Source organism: Colossoma macropomum, unplaced genomic scaffold (genome assembly GCF_904425465.1).
Source record: "Colossoma macropomum unplaced genomic scaffold, Colossoma_macropomum, whole genome shotgun sequence".
NCBI lineage: Eukaryota > Metazoa > Chordata > Actinopteri > Characiformes > Serrasalmidae > Colossoma > Colossoma macropomum.
The window spans coordinates 5,846,052-5,872,504 of NW_023494804.1; the positions used below are offsets into that span (position 1 = coordinate 5,846,052).

Genomic DNA, 26,453 nt, shown 5'->3' on the forward strand with positions numbered 1-26,453 from the left:
ACACCAAACCACTCTGGATGACTTTGTTTACATCTTAACCGTTTAATTATAGAGCAATTTTGAAAAATGGGCGGAGTTCCCCTTTAAGCCGCCCGCCTTGTAGTCCCCTGCAGTCCCAGAAGAGGCTGCGTTTCTAAGGAACGACACAAACGCGAAAATGTCATTCCCTTTTCGCCGGGACGCGGATGAGCCCTCGTGAGTGAGTGTGTTATGCTGTGTTTGGGCTCGTTTTCGTGTCTTCCCGGCGGTTGAACTCAGACTCGATGGTTGTTCTAAGCGTGAGGAGCTCTCACAGAAGACGCTATGTTGCCCTCTTCCTGAGTATCACCGGGTTCATCATTTACCGTCACTTCAGGTGAGAAGCTCCGGTACCTTTAGTGTTTCTGCCTTCTGTATCTGCACAGTTCATACCTGCAGCTGCTTTAGGTTTCCTGCGGTTAATCTGTGAGAGAAGTTCATGGTGGGTGTCAAATTTCCTTTCTGACAGCATGAAGAACTTTATAAGCGCATATAACTGATAACCATACAGCGCATAACACATAAATAGTCACATGAAGTATTTGGCAGAAGTCAGATCACTACGGTACGGAGCCCTGCTGCTGACATCAGCAGCCCTGCTGCTGACATCCCATATAAATAAGAAAATGGCCACGACGTATTAACACGTGGGAACGAGATCATGCCTTATTAAGTTGTGGTCAAGACTTAATTATTATGGAGCCCCACTGGTGACATCCTGTATAAATAAAAATAATGCGTGGCCACGACTTAGTAAGGCGTGGGAATGAGATGATTAAGTCATATTCCCGTGCCTTACTAAGTCATGCTCACGACTTAATCATCTCATTCCCACGCCTTACTAAGTCGTGACCACACCTTATTTTTTTATTTATACAGGATGTCACCAGCAAGGCCTCGTTGTCCAGAGAGGCCATCAGGTAGCTATAATTTTCTGGATTGTTATTTTGAGATAACAAGTTAATTATCTTGTGATAACAAGTTAACTGTCATGAGATCTCAAGATGACAAAGTTGTTATCTTGAGGCGACTAGTTAACTGTCATGTGATCTCAAGATGACAAAGTTGTTATCTCAAGATAACAAGTTAACTGTCTTGTGATTTCATGTTAACAAAGTTGTTATGTTGAGATAACAAGTTGTCTATCTTGTTATCTCAAGATAACAAAGTTGGTATCCCAAGATAACGAGTTAACTGTCTTGTGATCTCAAGAAAACAATCCAGAAAATTATTGCAACAGCTCATGGCCTCTCCGGACTTCTGTAGATCATCCTTCAGTGCTTTTTATTACTTTTTAGTATTACTGCCAATTTCAATATCATGTTCAGTATAGTTTTCTTTTACTTGCTTATTGTTTTTACTTATTTTTACTAAATTTATTTTACTTTATTGTTATTCTGTTCGGGATCTTATCTTAATTTCCAGGCTAAATAGACAGTCCTTCATTTTTTGGCCTCCAGAAAAAAAGCAGAAAACAGTTTTAGCAGAAAATTACGCAGAACACTCAGAAATAATATTACAGCTTTAGTATTTTTGCAGCTTCCAATGTTTTTAGGAGACTCACTTAGAAGTTGATTGATCATTTTTTTAAGTAATCAAACGCATTCAGTGATGTTGAAGTCTGGACCCTGGGGTGGTCAGTCCATTGTTCTGAGAATGCCAGCAGCTTCATTTGATTTGCAAATTTTCTTCAAAGAATGAATAACTTGTACTTAATGGCCATTTTGACTGGAAAATATATGAACACTGACTTTTGCACAGTACTGCAGTATAACATACAATAACTGTTATACATCATATGTGCTGAGCCTGAACACAAATCTGAAGACATTTTTCATTAAACCCTATAAATTTTCACCTCAGACTTTATTTGTGTTTGTTCACATGTAACTACGGGTTTAAAAAAATAGCGAATCTAATTTAAAGTGAATAAAACTATGAAAATGATGAATAAAAAGCAAATGTGGACTGTTAGATATTTATCCAAGGAACAATTATATACATTTTATCACTTTAGATCAATCAGAACATGTTAATACTATGGATTAAGGTTCCAAATAACTCTGTACATTACCACACAGCACATGTAATATAACATTTAAGAGGAGTGACCTTGTGTTTTGTTTATATGCATCTACGTTGGCCTATTATAGTGTCTCTTTTCATTCAGCGGGCAAACAGGGAGGATGAGGATAAGCAGGTCAGAAGGGTTGAGTGTCAACTCTTCCCAGTTCACCTTGGGAGGTGAGCCATTCCGCCTTCTGGGAGGCTCACTTCACTATTTCCGGGTGCCCAAGGCCTACTGGAAGGATCGGATGATGAAAATGAAGGCTTGCGGCATCAACACGCTCACAACGTACGTGTGAAATGTGTCGTCACATCCGGCTCCATTTAAAACACTCGGTTTGTTCTGTTGGGTAATAAACCATTAATGTCTTTCAGATCTGTGCCATGGAATCTACACCAGCCTGGAAGAGGAGAGTTCCAGTTCTATGGAGGCCTGGATCTGGAGTACGTTTGTTTATCTTAGTTCCTTTATATTGTTCCGTTACTAATATGAGTTGTTCAGTAACTAGTGTGAAACTAGGTTATCAGTTTGGGCCATAAATGTCAAAAATCTCGATAATAATGCTACAGTGCTAATTCCGCTAGCACCCTCTATGGGATTCTAGTAGTATGATAGCGCTAAGCTAATAGCACTTCATACGGCCACTTTTTACATCTTGCAAAAGACGTTCCATGTTTTTTTTAAGCTTGTAACAGACACACTAACATATTTTAACATATATATGTAGCAGTTTTACAGTCAGTCTTTCAGTAGAGTTCTGGCACAGAGCTGATATTTTCCAATAATAACAACTAACTGAAACCTGGCTAGATAACAGCTCGTTTTCACAGCCAGTGATGTATCTGGAGCTTCTAGAAGATGTTTTTTTCTCACAAAACTGGTCCCACCTATTGGGAATTAAAAGCAAGTGGCTGATTCCACTCTTAGCCCCTAATTATGTTGGCGGTTAATCTGATGCTTAAGGCCTTCTGCTCAGCTCCTGAAGTCCTAACCAATGGGAGAGCTCGCTTGGCTGTATCTGCCAGAGAGGAAAACAATCCAGATTGGATCATTTTCTTTTAAGCATTTCAAATATTTTAACCCCTTTGTTTCCAACTAAAACTCAACCATAAAATGAGAGTATTACTACAGTACATGCAGAGATTAATTACAACAAGCACAATGATTCTATTAAATAAAAAAACAACAAAAAATTACAGGTATGTTATTTCACAAAAAATATCAGGCCTTCCCTGATGGCCTAGAAGACCCTGAAGGTTCCCTTCTGGTAATTTCTGTAATAAAAGAAAAGAAAAGCTTAAAGAAAACCCAAATGTCCACACATTTCCAAGGTTCTCCATCTAGTCCTCGGGGACCTCCAGCCTGTAGACGTTTGTTTTCTTCCTGTTCCTCACACCTGATCCAGACGATTACGTGGCTCAGGTGTTGTTGGAGCTGGAACAGGATAAAAATGTGGAGTCCCAGTGGACTTGACTGAGAATCTCTGACATAATTCGCTCTCAGGGAGATCTTAAGTCTTACGTAGGTCCTACCACAGAGACTGTTTGGCAACAGTTCAAAGATCTAATTCACACAGTTTTTCCCTTCTGCCACAATTGTAGTCGATCAGCCAAGGCATGTTTGGTTTGCATCTTTTGTTTTGTACTGGAGCTACGAAGCTAATGTAGCTAACAGGTAGTGGAAGCTTAAAGCGCACCAATTAGCATTGTGCTAACCAGGTGTCTAAATGACCACACATTTGCCTGAAACCTCACTTGCTTATGTGGTTTCAGTGCTGTATGATGTACTCTTCTCTATAATCAGGACAGAAGTACATTGCATAGCTGAACAGTAGTGGCAGCCTTCTTGAATCCACACTTTTGTCTGTTTTTATCGACGTTATACAGCGTCAGACGTCACATAAACATGTCAGACAGTGTCTGAAACCATAAGCAGGCCTATTTGAGACTATTTAACAGCTTGATATGGCTTGAAACATTGCTAGAGTTGGCAATGCTTGCTAAAGTGGTGGTTGTTAGCGTCATTAGCCTCGTAGCTCCAGTGCAAAACTGAAGAAGCTAACTTCAGACACCAAACACGTCTTGGCTGATTGACTACATTTGGGATAAGGGTGGGGAAGCTGTGTACATTTCGATTTGAGGCTGAATCTGTGTCATGGTTTAATGTTGTGTTGAGCATTTCTTAATTTAGACGAATCTCAGGCAGCCTGTGTTGTCTGTCCCCTGACAGTGTTGTCAGTTCGCTTCAGTCAGGTGGGATTTTAACCTGCTTGTTTAGTGGTAGGCCCAGTCATTAACTCTGGGCTGTTAACACTTTAGGGATTATGTCATAGACAGTCTCACTGGACTACTACAGCTTCACCATAACAACAGCATCCTCTAACCGAAAGTATCAGCTACTAAAACAATGTCACGTATTGCACCTTTGAAATAGGGATGTTTTTGCACATCTGTCAAGCACTATATTTAGTTAGATTTGCTAATTATACTGTATAATGATGAACTGTTTTAGAAGGCCTGAACTAATATAGCGCTGCTGTCGGATGAAAACCTTCTATCTCCATTTTTGTCATTTTTCTGTTTTTTACATAATTTGAAAATGACTGTTGTTTTTTACGTTGTGTGTAAATTTCATGATGAATGGACCAAAACAAATGGCCGAGAATGACTTGGAAAAAAGTCTGGTTCCATTGACTTACATTAAAAGTAAAGCATGTTTTTTCCTTCTCCTGTAAAGTTGTCATTTTGGAGATACAAGGTTTGGTTCCGACAACAGCGATATATTATATTTATTGTAGTTTCAGTGGAAGGGGCATTCTGGCCTAAACTAGCATTTAATATGATCTACTTCATAAGATGTATCATTCTGTAATGCCTTCCCAGATAGCAAGCATATCGCTACTATCAGAAACAAAACTTCCTATCTCCATTTTTGTAGTTTTTCAGTTTTTGACATAGTTTGAAAGTGCCTGTTGCTCTTTACATTGTGTGTATGAATTCATGACGAATGGACAAAAACCAATGGCCTAAGATTACTTGGAAAAAATTCTGGTTCCATTGACTTAAAGTTACCATTTTGGAGATATGAGGTTTTGTTCCGAAAACAGTGATATATCGGTCCGCTGCCTTGATATGATTGGCACCCAGCTGGCTGTTTGCCACTAATGGTGCACCTTGGGACCACTCAGATTTCTGTCCTTCATACAAGCTCTACCTAGTTTTTAATCTCGTCAAACGGGTTTGAAATACACAAAGCCTTTTATTTCAGAAAATAATCTAAGTCAAATATTACAAACAACTCCGAATGACTAGGCCGAATATAAAATGATTTTACAGTTTGAGCTCAAATTTTAAAATGTTGTTGCTGACACTGGGCTAGATTAAAATAATTTACTAAACTAATTTACAAAGTATAACTAATAAAAGGAAGGAAGGAAAAATAAGTAAACTGGACTGTGAGTGAAAATGAGCGATGGTAAGTGGACTTTTGTCTAATACTCTGCTTAAACACCAGTGGAACGCCCAGAAAACACTGAGCAAAAACGCCAGTGGACCACCAGCTCTGCCATCAGTGGGCCGACAGTAGCCCACTATTTTCTTGCTATTAGGGATTGCATCCCTCAGCCTCATCGGTTTGGCAGAATTCATGATTTTGTATCCTTTTTTATATTATTCATGAATAATGTTCTCTCATTACACTTCCCAGCATGCATTATGCAACTACACCATACAACCATTGGCAATCCCCCCACAGCAAAATTTAGAGGCTAGTAAGTACAGGTGGGATATTCTGCTTCCTAGTAATAACGTTAGCTCTCCGGCTTCCTTCTGTATTCGCCTGCTATTGGGAAAAAAGTACTGACCCTAAAAGTGCTTGTAGTTTTCCAAAAATTCCTCCCGCCTTCAAGATACATCACTAGAAGGAGGTTTTCCAGGTCTTTAAACCCTGAAGTCTCATTTTAGACACTATTATGGCTCCACTGTAAAAGGCAAGAATGCATATTTACAACGGATGTAGCGATGGATCCACTTTGGCCGGACTGCTAATTATGGAATTTCATTGTTTAGCTAAGATCTCCAACCTAAACTAACATCTCCAGCTCACATGTGATCCCTTAGAACATTCCTCCACCAGGCCGTGGATGTGGGTCTCTGGGTTATCCTCCGTGTGGGACCTTATATAGGCTCAGAGCTGGATCTCGGAGGACTGCCTAGGTGAGTCTCTGGCTATGCTAAATAGCATTTACATCAGTGTAAATGCTAAAGCTGCACTGATCTTTATTGAAGGAACATTTAGCACCCAGCTTCTTGTGTGTTGAATAGAAAACTAGCAGTGCCACCTTGAATCCTGAAGTAAAGAACTGAAAAGAGTGTTCAGGGAACCACTTTTAAGGTCCTTTTAGAGAGATAAATTCCTTAGCAGATGTAATTGGAGTCAGCAGTGTGATCACTTGATCTAGCACCAGAACAGGCCAGATTTCACTAGAATAAGGCCCTTTAGGAATATAAGGACAAACCTGAATTGTCCTCGAGGAGACCGTCATGCACTGTTGATGCTTTTTGCTGTTTACATTGTTGTGAGCCTCAGGATAGGCCATGTATTCACAACGTCTGATTTATGCCAGTTTGTGTTACGGATGGTAGAGCAGGGCTGAACAGTATACTGTTTGTTAATCATTATCGCAATATTGGCCTTTATTGAGATCACAGAAGGCTGCATTATGCAAATGAGCACTTTATTCTACTGAATGCTATGAACATCCTGACCAATCACACTTCCAGTGTTCCTGCATATCGCTTTTCACGGAAAAAACCTCGTATCTCCATTTTTGATGTTTTCGGTTTTTGACATAATTTGAAAATACCTGTTGCTCTTTACATTGTATGTGGATTTCATGATGAATGGACTAAAAGAAAAGACCCAAAATGACTTGGAAAAAAGTCTGGTTCCATTGACTTACATTAAAAGTAAAGCAGGTTTTTTCCTTCTCCTGTAAAGTTACCATTTTGGAGATACGAGGTTTTCTTCCGACAACAGCGACATTTTAAATCAATGTATTTGTGTAATCCAGCAAAAGACAAATGAAAGTGGAGTTCAACTGATTATTCACAATTTCTGCATAAATCATTAATATGTAAACAAAGTCATTCAGAGTGGTTTAATGTGAAATAATTCATTGTATAGAGACTTACTGACACAAATATAAAGCCATTTTATTTAATATAAAAACCCAGCGGTGAACCTACACGAGTTTTTTTTGTTATATATGTAATGTTGAAGATAGTGAAATAGTGGGAAATCTGAAAACATTGGTTTTAGGGACTATTTTGGCTAATAACACCCTGAATATGTTGAAAAAAATACATTTTATGGCCAAGCTTTGTCTCAAAACTACTGTAAAACAATATCTCAGACACCAGATAATGCATTTATAACCATTTCATCTAATAACTTTCTGTGAGGGAGCTTTTAGAGGTGGATGTCTGGTTCCTATCACCACCATTGTGAACAATTCTGACTCTTAAGTTTCTCTAGAACAGAGCGTTTCACACCAAACCACTCTGAATGACTTTGTTTACATACTGACCGTTTAATTCTGCAGTAGTTTTGAAAAATCAGTGGAGTTCTGGTTTAATATACTGCATATGGGCATATCACAATAGCAAAACGCAATACCAAGTGTTTTCTCCCTATCGTGCAGCCCTGCTGTTGACCCCATGTTTTGTATGAACACACATTCATTTTTCTCCATTTTTCCACTTTAGTTGGCTCTTAAGAGACAGAAAGATGAAGCTGAGAAGCACCTACCCAGGTTTCACGGAGGCCGTCAATGCTTTTTTCGACAAGCTCATTCCAAAAGTGGTGCCTTTGCAGGTGATGGATTTGGCTCAGAAACAGTTAAGATGTTTTATGAGCAAAATATCTTCATTCTTACAGTGAATTATTACCTTGATTGTTTTCCAGTTTAAGAAAGGAGGCCCTATCATAGCTGTGCAGGTGGAAAGTGAATATGGATCGTTTGCAGTGGACAGTGATTATATACCGTTTCTTAAAGAGGTAAGGAATCATCTATTACACTCAGGTTTCATTTGTGTTAGCTGACTGACTCAGAGGCAGCAGAGTTCACACAGAAATCATTGCGACCGGACGCCTTTCTCTTTTTTAAACCCCTCCAAATAATGCATCCATAGCAGTAAACTACTTTAAAATGCTTAATATTTCAAATCCATAACATTCAGTTTGCTGGGCTTTAGGTTGCAAACTACTCCATCTGTTGACTCTTGATGCTTTGTTACTTTACTCAGCTCGCTGCTAGTTAGCATGCTAAAGGCTACATAGTTAGCAACAGCGAAAAAAAGGCTGAACACCAAGTTTATAACCAGACAAAACAATTATTCACGAGTTTTACGTAAGTTAAGTTCTTGGAGCAACGTTTTTGGAGCAAAGTTTGCATGGCTACCCAGTTAGCTCAGAGGCTAACCTAGCTAATAGGAGCGGCCCACATAAAACCAACAATATCCTAAACAAGCAGCGTTTTAGGAAAATAATCTCTTCATTTGACATGCATAAATAAAAGTTGGACATTGTGTTTTCAGTCAGTGGCCTTGTGCTACATTTTTTAAATATTTATTTATTTATTTATTTATTTATTTATTTATTCGGTGAGGTTCATATTTAATGTGTGTTTTATCATAATAAATTTGTACATGACAATTTTCTGTGTCTTTAAGACTGGTATATGTAAATGATCCCTGATCTGATTGGCTGTCCTGTACTGCACGTTATTCAAAAGGCAGTCCAGACTGAAACACTCCTTATAACTTCGGCGTGAAGGGGCGGGGCGAAACCACTGTAGGCTGAAAGGGTGGATATATGTAAATGAGTTTGTTTTTGACAAAAAAAGTTCAAAACTGACTATTTTCGCAGCTCAGTTTCCATATTAACTGGATAGTAAGTTGCGTAATTGAATAATATTTGCATACCACATCAAACTGTTCTATACAAACAACAGAAATTTTTGAATTTTCTTGAATTTTCCTGGGTTTTCCCAAATATGGGCCCTTTAATAAAAAAAATAAAGCAATAATATAGAAAATAAAGCCCCCTTTGCCTCTGCTCAGAGAAATGTTTGTAATTGTAAATTGACATTACTTTAAATTTGTCTCTTAAGCATTTAACTTAAGATAAGTGCATAAGATCTCTTATGCAAGCACCCACTGGCCAGTAGACGGTGCACTGCACACCTACCGTCCAAACTCTGCCTATACGTACTGGTTTATTTGGCCAGTATGTATTGTTTCCTGTACACTTACTACACACTGTATTTGCTATTTTCATGCTGTTTTCTTTGATAGGCTCTTCAGTCTAGAGGCATCAGTGAGCTCCTGCTGACAGCAGACAGCCACGAGGGTTTAAAGAGTGGTGGAGTGAGTGGAGGTGAAGGACCCATTTGAAAAAATCAGATATTCCTAAATTACATTTCATGCTGGCGTGAGTCAGAGCTCATAGCGTGTGTCTGTGTTTCAGCCCTCAGAACTCTAAATCTGAGGAAACTCAATTATGACGACATCAAGTATCTGGAGGCTGTGCAGGTAACTGCCGGATTATTTAACCACATTATGTGTCTAATGTATTTACTGTGTATTTACACTGATCAGGTTCAAAAACAAGCTTTTAAACACTGTGTCCACTCACTGTCCACTCTAGTAGACACTCCTACCTTGTCAGTCCACCTTGTAGACGTAAAGTGAGAGACGATAGCTCATCTGCTGCTGCACAGTTTGTGTTGGTCATCCTCTAGTCCTTCATCAGTGGTCACAGGACGCTGCCCACAGGACACTGTTGGCTGGATATTTTTGGTTGGTGGACTATTCTCAGTCCAGCAGCGACACTGAGGTGTTTAAAAACTCCAGCAGCACTGCTGTGTCTGATCCACTCAGACCAGCACAACACACACTAACACACCACCACCACATCAGTGTTACTGCAGTGCTGAGAATGATCCACCACTCAAATAGTACCTGCTCTGTGAGGGTCCATGGGGGTCCTGACCACTGAAGAACAGGGTAAAAGGGGGCTAACAAAGTATACATTGTGTATTCATTCTTTCATTCAACAGCCTAACAGTCCCATGCTGGTTATGGAGTACTGGACCGGATGGTTTGATGGCTGGGGCGACCTCCACCACACCTTTCCAGCTGAGGGTGAGATTATGAATGTTCCCTTATTTATCATTATTTGATATTTAGTAGTTAATGTAGATTGGCTCACAGTGCAGACAGCAAAGTTATGTTTGTACAGTGAAAGTGTTGCAATACGTCATGATTTTCTATGTTTTTAATACAGAATTAGACACCAATTCATATAAAAGAACATACAGTCTCGAAAACACACAAACAAAAAGCACATAAGAAACTGTAAATGTGGGAAATCATCTTTGTTTAATTAACAGTATTTTTACTTACAATGTTTATTTGGATTTACATAACAGAAAAGTGCTGATTCATATTTATATGACAGTTTTCCAAGCTCTCTTTATCCCACAGAATTAAACATGCTGATTTTGTTGCTGTGCATTTGAGACTGATATATGTGCTGTGAAAAAGTATTTGCCCCTCCCCAATTTCTTTTTTTGCATATTTGTCACACTTGAATGTTTCAGATCATCAAACTACCTTTGATGTTAGATAAAGGTAACCCAAGTAAGCACCAAATGCTGTTTTTAAATGATGATTTCATTGATTTAAGGAATAATGCTGTTCAGCCCTACCTGGCCCTATGTGAAAAAGTAATTGCCCCTTAGCTGCATAATCAACCAGTTAACGAAATTCAATTGGCTATTGGGTTAAGGTTCACTATCCACACCCAGGCATGATGACTGCCAGACCTGTTGAATCTAAACATCACTTACATAGAACCTGTCTGGCAATGTGAAGCAGGATAGAAGGTCTCAAAAAGCAGCACATCATGCCACAGTCTAAAGAGATTCAAATACATATGCAAATCAAAGCCATTGAAATCTACCAATCTACTTGCAAAGCTAGTGCTAAGGCTGTGGGACTCCAGCGAAGCACAGTGAGAGCCATTTTTCTCCGAATGTAGAAAACCTTGAAACAGTGGTGAACCTTCCCAGGAGTGACTGGCCTACCAAAATTTCACCAAGAGCGCATCAACAACTCATCCAGGAGGTCACAAAAGAACCCAGACAAACATCTAAAGAGCTGCAGGCCTTAGTTGCCTCAGTTATGGTCAATGTACATGATTCCACAATAAAAAAGACACAGGAAGAAAATGGCATCAATGAGAGTGTTGCAAGGCGTAAATCACTCCTGACCAAAAAGAACACAAAGGCTCATCTCAAGTTTGCTAAAAAAACATCTAGATGACCCCCAAGACTTTTGGGATAATATTCTTTGAACTGATGAGTCAGAAGTGGAGCTTTTTGGAAGACAGGGGCATGTTACATGTCTGGCATTCCACCATAAGAACATCATATCAGCAGTAAAACATGGTGGTGGTAGTATGATGATCTAGTTACTTTTTCACATGGGTGATATAGGTTTTGAATAAATCTTTAACTTCAATAAGTGGAATAATCATTTAAAAGCTGCATTTTGTGTTTTGTCTTTATCTTGTATTAAAATTAGTTGGATGATCTGAAACATTTAAATGAGACAAATTAGTAAAAATAGAAGAAATTGTAATAGGAATAGGAATTGGCATATAATTTTTTCACAGCACTGTAAATGAGTTCTGTGCTGTCCTGTATTGCGCCTTATTCAAAAAGCAGTCCAGACTCCTACAGTGTGAATGGGCAAGTCTAAACTGCTGTGCTCTGAATAGGTGGATCTATGTAAACTCCTTTATTGTTGTGACATCACAAAACCAGTGAATTCAAAACAGACTGTTTTTGCAGAGCAGTTTCCATATATGGACTTTTTTAGTGGTGGGTGAATGCTGTGTTTCGGAGCTTTAACAGTGCTTGCGTACAGATAATTACTATGTTTGAAAGTGCAAACTTTGCAAAACGATACATTAAGAGATTTTCACTATAAGTATATTAGCAGAAGTATAGTTCTGTACCAGCATGTTAGCTGACAGACTTTTTGCAGGATTTTTTACAGACTACTAATCAAAGCATTCATTAATTTAAGTGATATTCAATCAAGACACAATGTTTGCTGTACTTAATATGTTTCCTGATGTGAAGCAACATCTCAGTCCGTTTCTTAGCTCTTCTCTTTACTGGCAGACATGGTTGCCGTGGCGAGAAAGGTTCTGAGACGTGGAATGTCCATCAACCTGTACATGTTCCACGGAGGGACCAACTTTGGCTTCATGAGCGGCGCGTTAGCAAACCGCTCCTACAAGGCTCTGGTCACGAGCTATGGTTCGCATCATTCTTGATAAACTGACTTTCTTTGGTTTTGCTTACTGATCCAGAGTAAATAGAGTACAAGAGTAAATAATTCAGTGCGGTTGAGCTTTCAGTGGTCAAATGACCTCTGAGTGTGAGATTGCTGTGGTATTCTATTCCAAATAACCACAAGAGGACAGCATTAAGTCATTTTAGAGTTAGTGCACAGTCCTACATACAATAAGTCTCTAAGTCTCCACTCTTTTCACCTATTTCTAGTTCCGTAATGACATTTGTAAGCATAGAGTTGAGCTTATTTGAACTGTCTTTTTTATGTTACGTGTCATTTCTTCAGATTATGATGCTCCTTTGTCCGAGGCTGGGGATTACACACCGAAGTACCATCTCCTGAGAGATCTCTTCAGCCGATACAACAGTGCGTGACGACTTGTTCTTCTCATTTTATACCCACATAAAAGTAGACTTTCTATCTATATTGTTATATTGTTATATTGATTTTCTACCTATATTGCCATGTTGTTATCTAACTGCATTTATTCTGAAGTACTCTGCATTTCACAGCTGCCGTATCAAAACCTTTTAAATTTTCTTTTTTTACCTTTTGGAAACTCTGGCTACATGGTGTGAACATCTCATGATGAATTCAGCAATAGAAATAGGCCACACTTACTTGGATGTACATAACGTTCAGAACATTTTTTCTCCTCTTGCAAAATTTGCAATTTAAGGTTTAGTTAGAACAGCGAGCCTTATGCCATGTTCTGGTACTACAACCATAAACTCTTCGGAGCAGTGCTGTAGGATAAGCACTTTTGGTTCTCTAAAGAACCCTTGAATGGATGGTTCTTGAAATGAAAGTGAAGAACCCTTTTTAAAGTTTAAAGCACCTCCACATAATGTAAAGATTCTATACTAAGTTTTAACGTCAATGCCAGGAACTGTTTAGGAACCTTTTATTTGTGTCTTTTTTAAATATACATACATACATACATGCATACATCATCTAAACCGCTTATCCTTCTGGGTCGCGGTGGGGTGCTGGAGCCTATCCCAGCTGTCATTGGGCGGAAGGCAATATATATACAGTTGAATGCAATATCCTGGTCAAATGACATGTTTTGTTGATTTTCTAAGTGAAAATAAATGTTGAAATGTGGCATTTTATGTCAATTTTAGAGCCCAATTTCTATTTATTTGCTGAGTTTGACATATTGGAAAAAAAGTTCAAATATGAAATGTGGCATAACTTTTGCATAGGCCACATTTGATATTTTATTTATTTCTTTTTGAATATATTAAACTCAGCAAATAAACAGTAATTGTGCAATAAAATGTGCAGATGTGTAATTTTGATGAGGGGCGCCCAAACTTTTGCATGCGACTGTATTTGGCAAACCAGTAGTTCATCTGCACTGATGTAGCGTGTACCTGTTGCAGATGGCCAGCTCCCAGATATGCCAGCCCTGCGCTGGAAGGAAAGCTATGAGGCAGCGATCATGTACCAGCACCTCTTCTTATGGGACGCCCTGCCCTTCACACAGGAGGTGAGGCCTTTTTATAAAAACCTGCTTTTAAAGCAGAACCGTAGGCAGAAACAAATGTTTGGGTAGGTCTTTGAAAAAGTGGGTAGATACAAACTCAAATGAGCTAATGCACTGTCATTATATCAGGCTATAGGCTATTCGACACAGCCATGAACAGTCATCACCCTATCCATTTCAGCTCTTCCATCATATGGTGATACATAACAATAACAGTCAACCAACATAAACACAACGAACACTGCAGCACCCTTCACTGTAATGAATGCGTCCACTCAGTTAGACAACATAACTGAGTTAAAATAAGACAATTTACAAAGACGCGGAAAAAAACAAACTTATAAACCTAAACCTAATCATCCTAGGCTAAAGCTTACTGGCACGGCAGGTGGAGCCAAAGAAGATGACATGACTGAGATAAAATCAGACAGCCGAGATGTGCAAAGATGAGGAAGACTAACTAAACTAACATTAAACAAGCTTTTTTTTTTACATTTTTCCAAAGCCCATTTCAACCTTTGTAGAGCAGAAAACGGACAACAGTGAAGTTTTTTAAATTTGTTTTTGGCTTTGCATAAGTAGAAAATGACATACGCTATAAGAAGGAATCTCACTTTTAAATACCATCAGGCACATCTTTTAACCGCAACTGGAGCTTTATATTCAAACACTGCCACACTGATAACAAACCGAAGGCTTGAGGTAATGGCGGATATCAAGGGTTGGCAGTGATTGGAGGGCTGAGGGAAAAAAAGGGGACGGTATTATATCCATATTGTTGGATTAGCCATAATACAGTGATGGCACTCAGGAAACGGAAAACAAATCAGATTTCATTATCTTAAAAAATTTGGCTTAATAAATATTCTTTGATTGGACTGGCGTGTGATCAATCTGGGACGGCCCAACTATGCCCTTGTTTAAAATAACAATTTTTGTAAGAGTGACAAGCCCTTCATGTGATGTAAAGGGTCAATGCAGTCTTGAAAGTAAAGGTTCCTAAATGGTTCCTGGCTTGGACATACAGTCAGGTCCATAAATATTTGGACATCAACAAAGTTATTATTATTTTGGATGCCTATCACAGCATATTGGAGTTGAAATAAAATAATAAATAATGAAATAATATGAAAGTGCAGACATACAGCTTTAATTTGAGTCTATATTTTTATACCTCTCCCCACTCCAAAGCATACCACCTCATCAGTGAAGCATGGTGGAGGTAGTCTTATGGTGTAGGCATAAATTGCTGCCAGTGGAACTGGTTCCCTTGTATTTATTGATAATGTAACTGCAGACAAAAGCAGCAGGACGAATTCTGAAATGTATAGGGCTATTTTATCTGCTCGGATTCAGCCAAATGCCTCAAATGTCATCGGACGGTACTCCACAGTGCAGAAGGACAATGACCCGAAGCATGTTTCTTTCACAGTATGCGTCATTGTCCCATGCAGTTTTCATTATTAGATTCATCCACTCGGGGGAGAGGTCAGAAGCATTACAAAATACAAAATTCCATCATTACAAAATATTTTTCTGCATGTTGCGTTTCCACCAAATCCCCAAAACTTACAAACTGTAGCTAAAAGCAGAACATGACTTCATTTAATTATTCATGTAATTTCCAAACATGTATGTCCAAAATGTAGCATTTTTGAGAGTCACTTTTCTATGTTTGGAGTGGGTCGAATGAGATCAAAGTGAATTACAGTAGTGTAATGTAGCACTGGTATGTCCCTTGTATGCAGTCCATATATGGGTATTGTAGCATTTTAATCTAATCCAAGTCAAAATCCCATCAGATTATCTTTAAACAGTCTACTGAAGCCAGTTGATTGCAAAAAAAATTCAGTTATTTGTTTGTTCAATCTTGAAGCCATTTAAATCCCGGACCCCTGTCAACATGGAAAATCTTCCTGTAAACAACAACAATGGACAAGCGTATGGCTACACTCTCTACGAGACAACCATCACCACCGGAGGCTTCTTAAAATCGGGAAACAACATCCGAGACAGAGCCCTGGTGAGTGCTATGTTTAATTCTATTATAAAAATGTGTGGTTGTTCTTTATGTACCATATCAAAGCCTTATTGACTCTGGCACTTTACTCTGTGTGAACATTTACTGAAATAATACAAATGATCATAAATAAGAAATAAAATTGTATGTCATTACATAAAGTACATTAAAGAGCATTAAAGAACATTTTTCCTTGTCCTATAATGTCAAATGTATAATGTCAAGGTGATTTCAGAGATAGAAGATTATGTTATAAAGTTATGATCATATGTTCAAGGTCCTTTCTAATAACATTTCATTGCTGATAATCATAATTTCCCCCTCAGGTGTTTGTGGACAGAAGTTTCATTGGTTTATTCAATTACAAGACAGTGGAATTAGCCGTTCCTGATGGGAAGGTATTGCAATTTTCTTTATTGTCTCTGAGTTTAATATGAAATCTGTATATGAAATCTATATATTGCTCCCTTGAAAAATCTGTTCCTCACCCCAAATGAGGCATATGAAATATACCGTATACAGAGGATAACAGAATCTAGTGTAGAAGCTGGTGTTGGTCAGGTAGTTATTTTCTGAGCCACTTGATTTGGATCAACACTCATTGTCCATTTTATCAGCTCCACTGACCATATAGGAGCACTTTGTAGTTCTACAGTTACAGACTGTAGTCCATCTGTTTCTCTGCATACTTTGTTACCCTGTTCTTCAATGGTCAGGACCCCTACAGGACCACCAAAAAGCAGGTACTATTTGGGTGGTGGATCATTCTCAGCACTGCAGTAACACTGACGTGGTGGTAGTGTGTTAGTGTGTGTTGTGCTGGTCTGAGTGGATCAGACACAGCAGTGCTGCTGGAGTTTTTAAACACCTCAGTGTCACTGCTGGACTGAGAATAGTCCACCAACCAAAAATATCCAGCCAACAGCGTCCTGTGGGCAGCGTCCTGTGACCACTGATGAAGGACTAGAGGATGACCAACACAAACCGTGCAGCAGCAGATGAGCTTAATTCTGTGGCCTAGTGATTAATTAATGTTCTAGATGTTCTGGAAAACTGATGTTAACTTATGCAAGTCTACTACTGAGTGTATAACTCACATTGAATATGATGCAGGATGAATAACGGCAGTAAGTGAAGCCTATCAAGTGGCTATTAAAACTTTTCTACACTTGAAATTTCCATGAAAATTGACCTAAAAGTGTTGCAATCTCTGACTTGGAGATTACAGATTCTATAGCATATTTTCTTTTTGACCAATAAATTATTCTAGAAGGAAAAAATCACATTATCATTAATATTAAAGCACATCAGCACATCCAAAACTACAGAGTTTCACATCTAAATCTGTGTATTTTTGTAGGAGGAGCGCACTTTGAGCTTACTTGTGGAAAACTGTGGGAGAGTGCATTATGGCCGCACCTTAGACCACCAGCGCAAAGGTACTGGAACACATTCATGGTTAGAAAGAAACAAAATGTTTTGGAAGTAAGAAAGAAATAAATTGGTTGTTGGAAAGAACAAAAAAAGAACTGTGTAAAAGTCAGAGAGCATCCTTCATTTACTTAATATCCATTCAAACAGCCATTAAGAAGAAGTTATTCATTTGTCATTAGATATTAGATATAAGATCATGCATTTGTGTAAGGAAGCAGAAAATCAAAAGAAATTAAGTGAAAAAAGAAGGAGTTTCCAAAACTGGAGTTCAAAAAATGATTAAAAGCTACAGAGAAAGTGGGGCTCCTAACAACCACCTGGAAGACCTGGTAGACACCAAAACTGCCCCATCAGATAAACAGCACTTAAAGCTTTCATCTCTGAGAGAGAGGAGAAAATCAAGCTGCTCCAGATCTGAAAACATCCACAGGTGTTTCTGTCCATCCTTCCACTGTGAGAAGACGACTCAGCGCTGTGGGTCTGAAAGGATGTGTAGCTGTTCAAGAAGAACCTCACTGAGAAAAGGAGACGGACACATCAAACAAAGAAGCTGAACGATGGACTGACCACCCCAGAGTCCAGACCTCAACATCACTGAATGTGTTTGATTACTTCAGAAAATGATCAACCAGCTTCTAAGACTGAACTTTGGAGGTGTGTCTGTAGATTCTTTGTGAAACTGAAAGTGAGTCTCCTGAAAAGAATGGAAGCTGTAATAAAGGTAAAGAGTGACACACTGAATACTGAAAGAACTGATATTATGTACAGTAAGTTTCTGTGTAATTTCCTGTTAAATATGTTTTCTGATTTATTTCCTGAAGCAGAAAATTGAATAACTTGTACTTAATGGCCATTTTGACTGTAAAGTAAATGAAGGAAGGGTGCTCTCTGATCTTTTCACAGTAATGCAGTTTACAGTTTAGTATATCATTGCTGTCCAAAGAAAACATGCATCTCCATTTTTGTCAATTTTTATTTTTTCCGTGTCATTTGGATGCATCCTTTCTCCTTTATATTGTGTGAAAATTTGATGATGATTGGACCAATAGAAATGCCTCAGAATCAATTAGAATAAAATCTCTTTACATTGACTTACATTGAAAGTTAAGGGCGTTTTTGTGCTCTCCTGTAAAGTTAGCATTTTGGACATACTTGTTTTTCATTGGACGGTGGCAATATTTTTTGTGATGCCCTTAATGAGGACAGATGTAAGTAAGTTTGATTTGTACTAACTGCAAACTGCTACTTACTGATATTTACCACATGTATCTCTGAATCATTTGGCTTTATGTGAAACTCATTTTGAGAGGCTTCAGAAATATAACAGTCCAGTTTTTTCCAGGTATTGTAGGGGACATTTTATTGAACAATGTGCCGCTGAGAGACTTCACCATTTACAGCCTGGACATAACACAGAGTTTCATTGACAGGTCAGTGAGAGCTTTATGTCATATGTTTTCTGAGAGAGAGTTCTGAATAGGGCTGGGGATCCACGTTTCAGTACTTAAACAGAAACAACCAAATTACTTCCGAAACACTACCAAGTCTCAAAACATTCCATATTATTCAATACCAAATTTCAGTATTAAGTAGTCAGACTTATCAACATCTGTGAACCAATAAGCATGCTTGTTTCAAAATCCAGGCTGCTGATTGGTCGTCTAAATTATATTCCACATGCATGTCATTAGTGTCAGCATGTCTTAATTAGTCTGTGATCTGTTGTGGTCAGTAAATGTACCCACCCACAGCTCCTCACATTGGGCCAGATTCATAAAACGCAGCTCCAGATTTACTGTGACACAGAGAGCAAATAAAAAAAAATATTTTTTATTTATTTATTTATTTATTTCAATTTACAATGGATTTTACAAATAATTCAATTTCCACATGTGAAATGCATTTCTTACTAGTAAGAACTGAATTTTTGCTGGTTGATATTTAATATTTAATTTCCTGATATCAATAATAAATATATACTGTTTATAATTAATTATCAGATGTGCAAATTGAATTCTTGATATCAATAATATTTATTATTTAAAATTTAATTTTCACATGTGTAAATTGAATTCCTAAGATAAAACATAGGATATAAAAACTAAAATGGCTTAATATAGTTATTAGAATTCCAGCATGTCAATTTAAATTTTAATTGTAATAAAAATACCAAATATTAAACTTTCATTTATGGTAGTATAATTATTACCATAATTATAATCAATTGGAAAAAACTTAAATTATTTTTATTATTATTATTATTATTATTATTATTATTATTATTGAATTATTTGATAGACAAATCAATTTTACGTGCTAAAATATAATTCCTGCAATAAAAAAATTAAAATGTTATAATTAGATTTTTAAATAATTTTTTATAGTAAAACATTTTCTGAAGTTAAAAGCATTTTTACTGAGGAACTTACTATTACTTTCTAATATTACTATTAGAACTTTTTCCCTTAAAATTCGTAGCTCTGTGTCCGAGAATTTTGGGGTTTTTTGTTTCCTTGTTTTCGTTTCTTTCACCGTCTTGTAATCAGTGAAAATACCACAGCGTTAAAAAGACAACAGTGCGCAGATCACCACTACTGCGGCTTTATGTATAGATGTGAAATACTATGGCGCAAAGTTTATGAATCTGGCATAGTGTTTCGGGTTTAGGCCACACCCACTTTCGGTTTGTAATTTAGAAAGTTTCAGAAAAAGGATCATCCAAAAACCAATATCAGACTCAAAGTAGCGAACTGAAAAATCTGACCAATACCCAGCCGTAAATTCTGCATAATTTACTGAAGTTTACTTAAGTAATTTTGATTTAATTATCATTTCCAGACTCATGAATATTAACTCATTTTGCATATTTTTTCATGTATATGTGCTTTAGGATGTGAATGTTAAATGTTATTTTTCAAAGCTGCTGCATAATTTAACCATTAAAATGCACAAAGTCATTCAGAGTGGTTTGAAGTGAAATGGTTCATTGTAGAAAAACTTACTCAGATTTATTTACAGTGGTGGTGAGAGGAACCAGGGGGTCGCAAATATAGCCTCTTTTTTACTGTCCAAAACCACCCTGCATAGCAAACCCTCCACTATGAATTTAGTTCAAAAATATGTTTTAGGTCAAAAGCTTATCCCAAAGCAATATCTCAGGCACCCAGCTGGTTATTTGTAAACGTTTTGTGCAACTTTTAAACTAAGTTTTTCAAGATATTAAAAGCTTTGGACGTCTGGTTCCTATCACCACCACTGTGAACAGTTCTGACTTTGTACGTTTCTCCAGAACAGAGCGTTTCACACCAAACCACTCTGAATGACTCTGTTTACATCTTAATTCTTTAATTATGCAAAATGGATATGGAATTCCCCTTTAAGGGTTTAATGGGGGAGTTTGATGAAACTGGACTTTTATTTAGTTTGTACAGAGCGCCATGGAAGTCTCTTCCCAACAAGCCAAGCTTTCCAGCATTTTTCCTTGGAAGGCTGTTCGTGGACGGCTATCCGGGCGACACGTTTGTGAAGCTGCCAGTGAGTAACATGATTTGACGCTTCTGTGCCCCGTTTTAATTTTGATGTAACTTCTCTGGAGTGTAAAACTGCTTCAGATGACTTGTTATGAATTGAGTGAAGGTGGAGATTCAGCTGCACTGATTTTGGAATGTTTGAGTGGATTATGATCAGTTATAAAAATATTTAATGAAGTATGCATTTATATTTTTCTCATAAATAAAATTCTCAGAAGAGTTGGCCATATCAGTGGGAGAGCTGGCCAGCGAGTGGAATTGGCCATGACTAAACTGGGGAGAAAAACTGGTCACAAATTCAAAATAATTAAATAAATAAATAAACATAATATACAACATTGGCTATTTTCAAACATAAAACCCAAAAAATAGTGATCACTTTTGCACATTCTGAAGATTCTGAATTGTACTGAAGTAATACAATCAAATAATGGTGAAATTAGACATTTCATGATGTGCTGATTCATTTTAAAGAATCATAACCAGTCCAGCGATCTGTGATTACCAGGGCTGGAGCAAAGGCGTGATCTTCATCAACGGTCAGAACCTTGGACGCTACTGGGACGTCGGTCCACAGCAAGCACTCTACGTACCAGGCCCTTTCCTCAACAGTGGAATCAACCAAGTCAGTTGATTTAAAGCATTATTTTGCCTAAAAAGGTCTAATTTATGCAGTTTCCGCAGCAAAATGTAGTCAAACAGCCAAGGTTGGTTTGGTATCTGAAGTTTGCTTCTTTCATTTTAAACTAGAAAAGTGCATTTCCTGCAGAAACTGCTGAGTGATTGCACAGCTTAAGCTTGCTAAGATGTTGCTATGTGGTTGCTATGGCATCCCAGGTGGTTGTTAGGAAAAAATGTACATATATTTGAAATATATGCCTGACCATTTAGGACATAAGTGCATATATGGCCATATATCAGGTTTCTATATGGGATTGTTCCAGACAGTATTTTTATTGCAAGCCAATATGCTCTTAAAGTCAGAATTCATTATCTGTCGATTTTTTAAATAATAAAAACTGAAAAATGCTGCTTGCAAGAGTCTTCATCCCTTCCATCTGGTACATTGGTAGAACCTATTGCTGCAAAAACAGCTTTAAGTCTGTTGTGGAAGGTTTTTCCCAGCTTTGCATACTGCTTGGGAGAGATTTTGACCAGGCAGATTTGCTCCAGGTTGTTCAGGTTGGTTGGGTGACACTTTTGGACTGCAGCTTTCAAATACAGTCACAGATTCTCGATTGGATTAAGATCTGGACTTTGACGTGGCCACTGTACAACATTCACCTTTTTGTCGTTCAACCACTCCTGTTGCTTTGGCTGAAAGGAAACGTTTCTCCCAAGCTTTAGCTTTTTTAGCGGACTGAAGCAGATCATCTCCCTGTATTTCGCACCATCCATCTATCCTTTAACAACATCTTTGGTCCCTGCGGAGTAAAAAGCATCCCCACAGCATAATGCTGCCACCACCATACTTCACTGTTGGGATAGTGTTTATGGAGTGTTAGGTTCGTGCCACATAAAGCTCCATTTTTGTCTCATCTGACCAAAAATCCTTATCCCATGTTGTAGCTGGGTCACTCCACTGCTTTCTAGCAAACTCCAGATGTGCTTTAATGTGTCTTTATTTCAATAGTGTTTTTTTTATGATATGGGGTCTTTAAAATGTGCAGCAGCACATTTTCTGTAAAGGATGTGTTCACTTATTTTCAGTGACCAGGAGTGCCCAAACTTTTGCACAGGACTGTATTGATTTAATGTTGTGGCATTCCTCTTCTCCCTTATCTGCTTCTTCAGTGTCTCGCATTCACATTTCAGGTCATCGCGTTCGAGGAAGCAGAGGCTGATTTCAAAATCCAGTTTGAGGACGCTCCTGATCTGGGAATGACCGTCGACATTTAGTGACCACAGTTCCAAATGGATTCCTGACAGTTTGATCATGGCACAGGACTCTAATCCTGATGATATTTTATACAGCCGTTACCATTCAGGACTGAGTTTCCCAAAAGGACTTTAATTTTAAGAGTACCTGAAAGGGGAATTCCACTGACTCAGAACCGGGGGTCAAAATATCCACAATATAAATTATATTATATTATAAATAATATAAATTATAATTATATTATAATCAGTTTATTTACTGTCCAAAACCACCAGTGAACCTACAAGAGTCTTCTGGGTTTTTCGATGTAATGTTGATGATAGTAAAATAGTGATAAATCTGACATACTTTTCTTTGGGGACTATTTTGCCTCATGAAGCCCTGCATGCACCCCTTCCACCTAAAAGCTCATCTTAAAACTATCATAACACAATGTCTCAGTCATCAGGCAACATATTCACAAGCAATTTCATCTAATATTTTTTTTCTGACATCTGGTTCCTATCACCACCACTGTGAACAGTTCTGACTATGTAAGTTTCTATAGAACAGAGCATTTCTACAGAAGTCCAGAGAGACCATGAGCTGTTGCTTTAATTTTCTGGATTGTTATCTTGAGATCACAAGATAGTTAACTCATAATCTCAAGATAACAACTTTGTTGTCTTGAGATCACAATATAATTAACTCTTTATCTCATGTTGACAACTTTGTTGTTTTGAGATCACAAGATAATTAACTTGTTATCTCAAGATAAGAAGACAATTAACTCTATCTCATTATATCAAGATAACTTTGTTGTCTCGAGACCACAAGACAATTAACTCCTTAAGATAACTGTTGTCTTGAGATCACAAGATAATTAACTCTTTATCTCAAGATAACTTTGTTGTCTTGAGATCACAAGATAATTAACTCTTTATCTTAAGATAACTGTTGCCTTGAGATCACAAGATAATTAACTCTTTATCTCAAGATAACTTTGTTGTCTTGAGATCACAAGATAAATTGTTATCTCAAGATAACAACTTTGTTGTCTCGAGATCACAAGATAATTAACTCTTTATCTCAAGATAACTTTGTTATCTTGAGATCACAAGGTAGTGGCTATCTCAAGATAACACTCCAGAAAATGAACCCTACCTCATGGCCTCTCTGGACTTCCGTACATTTCACACCAAACCACTCTGAATGACTTTGTTTATATCGTAATGATTTAATTATGAATGAATATTTAAAAAGTGGTGGAATTCCCCTTTGACTGTTATAGAGGATAAGCTTTGTGTTCAGTGTATGTAAATGAACATTTCTTAACCAGTTTTATACAGGAGTGACGTCTGTGTCTGAATGACAGTGTGCTGAGTATGATTTACTGAACTTTGTTCATTGTTTGCTTATTTATTAAGTTACGGATGTTAAGTTTTTTGATAAATCTCAGAACCAGGTGTGGCAGTGCTGTGTTTATTGGCTGTTTTCTGTTGTCTCTATGTGCCTCTTTGAACTACCATGAACTAAGCCAATGAACAAAATCCTGAACTAAGACATCGTCCATAAACAAGAAATATGATAATCTATTATGAATCAAGTTACTGACATTTTTCAATACTTTCAACCAAAGTTGTTCCATTAGCATAGCAAACCTAGACCTACTTACAAATGAACATTCATGAAAGTCATTCACAGGAACTGACTGCTGAGTGCTGGTAAAACAGGGTGTACAGTGAGGGGAAACGGGTATTCAGACACACATGTTTTTGTTATTTAATATACCTCCAGCAAATTTATGTACATAATGTCTTTTGACTTTGTACTTATAAATATGAATGAAAAGGGCTGGGCAATATGACAGTATATATCATTATCCTGATAAATTATGTCATAATACAATACAATATCGCTGCTGTCGGAACAAAACCTTGTATCTCCATTTTTCAGTTTTTGACACAAGTTGAAAATGCCTGTTGCCATTTACATTCTATGTAAATTTCATGATGAATGAAACAAAAGAAACCCCAAAAATAAAAAAAATAAAAAGAAAGCCCAAAATTATGTGGAAAAAAGTCTGGTTCCATTGACTTACATTAAAAGTAAAGTATCTTTTTTCCTTCTCCTGTAAAGTTACCATTTTGGAGATATGAGGTTTTGTTCCAACATCAGCGATATGCTTTTCTGAACATATCCTGTATATCATCAGTACTTGTAGAACACTGACCAACTGTTGGAGGCCTGTTTCATTATAAAGAGAGCAAAATTAGTCCTGTTTAACTGGATTTAGTGCAGCACCGTGTGCCAAATATTCAATAGAAATCATGTACACCGTTTTTGATAGTCATTTTTAAAATGTAGGTTCTATTTTTTCTGTTCTGCATCTGAAGAAATAAATATTGTGACATGTATTGTGTAAATTTCTTAAAGTATCACAATATTATTTATTTGCCATATCGCCCATATCTACTAAAAATATGTATTCACAAGCATAAATAGTGGTAGTTTTAGATATTAAAGATATTCAGACACCACACATTGAAAACATTCAAAGCCATTGTTGGCAGTTACAGCTTTGAGATGTCTACGGTAAGAAGTCATTAGCTTTTTGCAATTTTTGGCACATTCCTCTTGCCAAGCCATCTTCAGTTCTCCAAGGTTATGAGTGTCCCGCTGATGAAATTTCAAAATCCTCTTTAAATTTTCCATGAGATTCAAGTCAGGAGATTGGCTTGGCCGTGCATATACCTTCACTTCACTTCTTGTTTCTTTCAGAAACCAGGATTGGCTTTATTTTGGTATATTTAACATCATTGTCATGTTGAAATGTCCATCTTCTACGCAGATTCAGCTTCTTGGCTCATGAGATTAAATTCTCCTCTAATATCTACAGGTACATCATTCCATTCATGCTTCCTTCAATGACATGTAAATGCCCTAGTACCGTTTTCAAAGAAGCAGCCCCATATCACGATACTGCCACCATCATGCTTCACTGTGAGTGTTCTTGGGATCAACCCTTCTTTCTCCAAACATGATGAGCTAAATTATTGCCAAGGAGTTCCATTTTTGTTTGGTCTGACCAGAGTACATCATTCCAAGAGTTCTGATTTGTCTAAACGCTGGATTTTCCTCTGTGCTTCTTTTTTAGCAGAGGAGGTTTGCCTGGGCTGTAGGGACGGAGATTAATGTAGTGCAGTTCGTCGCTTATTGCTCTGTGTATAACTGTCGAACCAGTAATACTGACGGGGATGTTTAAGGTGTTTGCTAGGATTCTGTAGCTTTTTCCATTCGAGTGTTGTTGAACAATGTTGTTCCTGAGAACTTTAGGAAGCTCCTTCACCGATTGCTACTTGTTGTCAATGGCAACGTCTTTTATAATGACACCAAGTGCAATATGCACTAGAGCGTTTTTATTTGTGCAGCATTAATTTGTAGAATCTAATGTTTTTATTTGTGCAGCATTAATTTGTAGAATCTAATGTGCATGTGTACTTTTTTAATGTTTACATACATGTTTATTCTATATAGTGTCTGAATACTTTTCCCCCCTTTCCATATTTATGCTTGTGTATAAGTATTACATACTTTTTGTTTATA

At 37.5% G+C, this 26,453-nt stretch overlaps 1 protein-coding gene across 1 annotated transcript; it reads left to right on the forward strand.

The window, feature by feature from the left end:
* Positions 1–209: 209 nt before the first annotated feature.
* LOC118824653 (beta-galactosidase-1-like protein 2) lies at positions 210–22,888 on the forward strand. The gene is made up of 19 exons (XM_036594957.1): positions 210–355; positions 2,189–2,374; positions 2,461–2,529; positions 6,205–6,300; positions 7,852–7,960; positions 8,051–8,143; positions 9,442–9,523; positions 9,614–9,678; positions 10,206–10,290; positions 12,339–12,476; positions 12,799–12,879; positions 13,902–14,008; positions 15,882–16,028; positions 16,352–16,423; positions 17,386–17,464; positions 18,802–18,889; positions 20,882–20,993; positions 21,498–21,614; positions 22,805–22,888. Exons 1-19 carry the CDS (start codon positions 264–266, stop codon positions 22,886–22,888), a joined length of 1,902 nt encoding a protein of 633 aa, XP_036450850.1. The 5' UTR covers positions 210–263.
* The last annotated feature ends 3,565 nt before the right edge of the window (positions 22,889–26,453 follow it).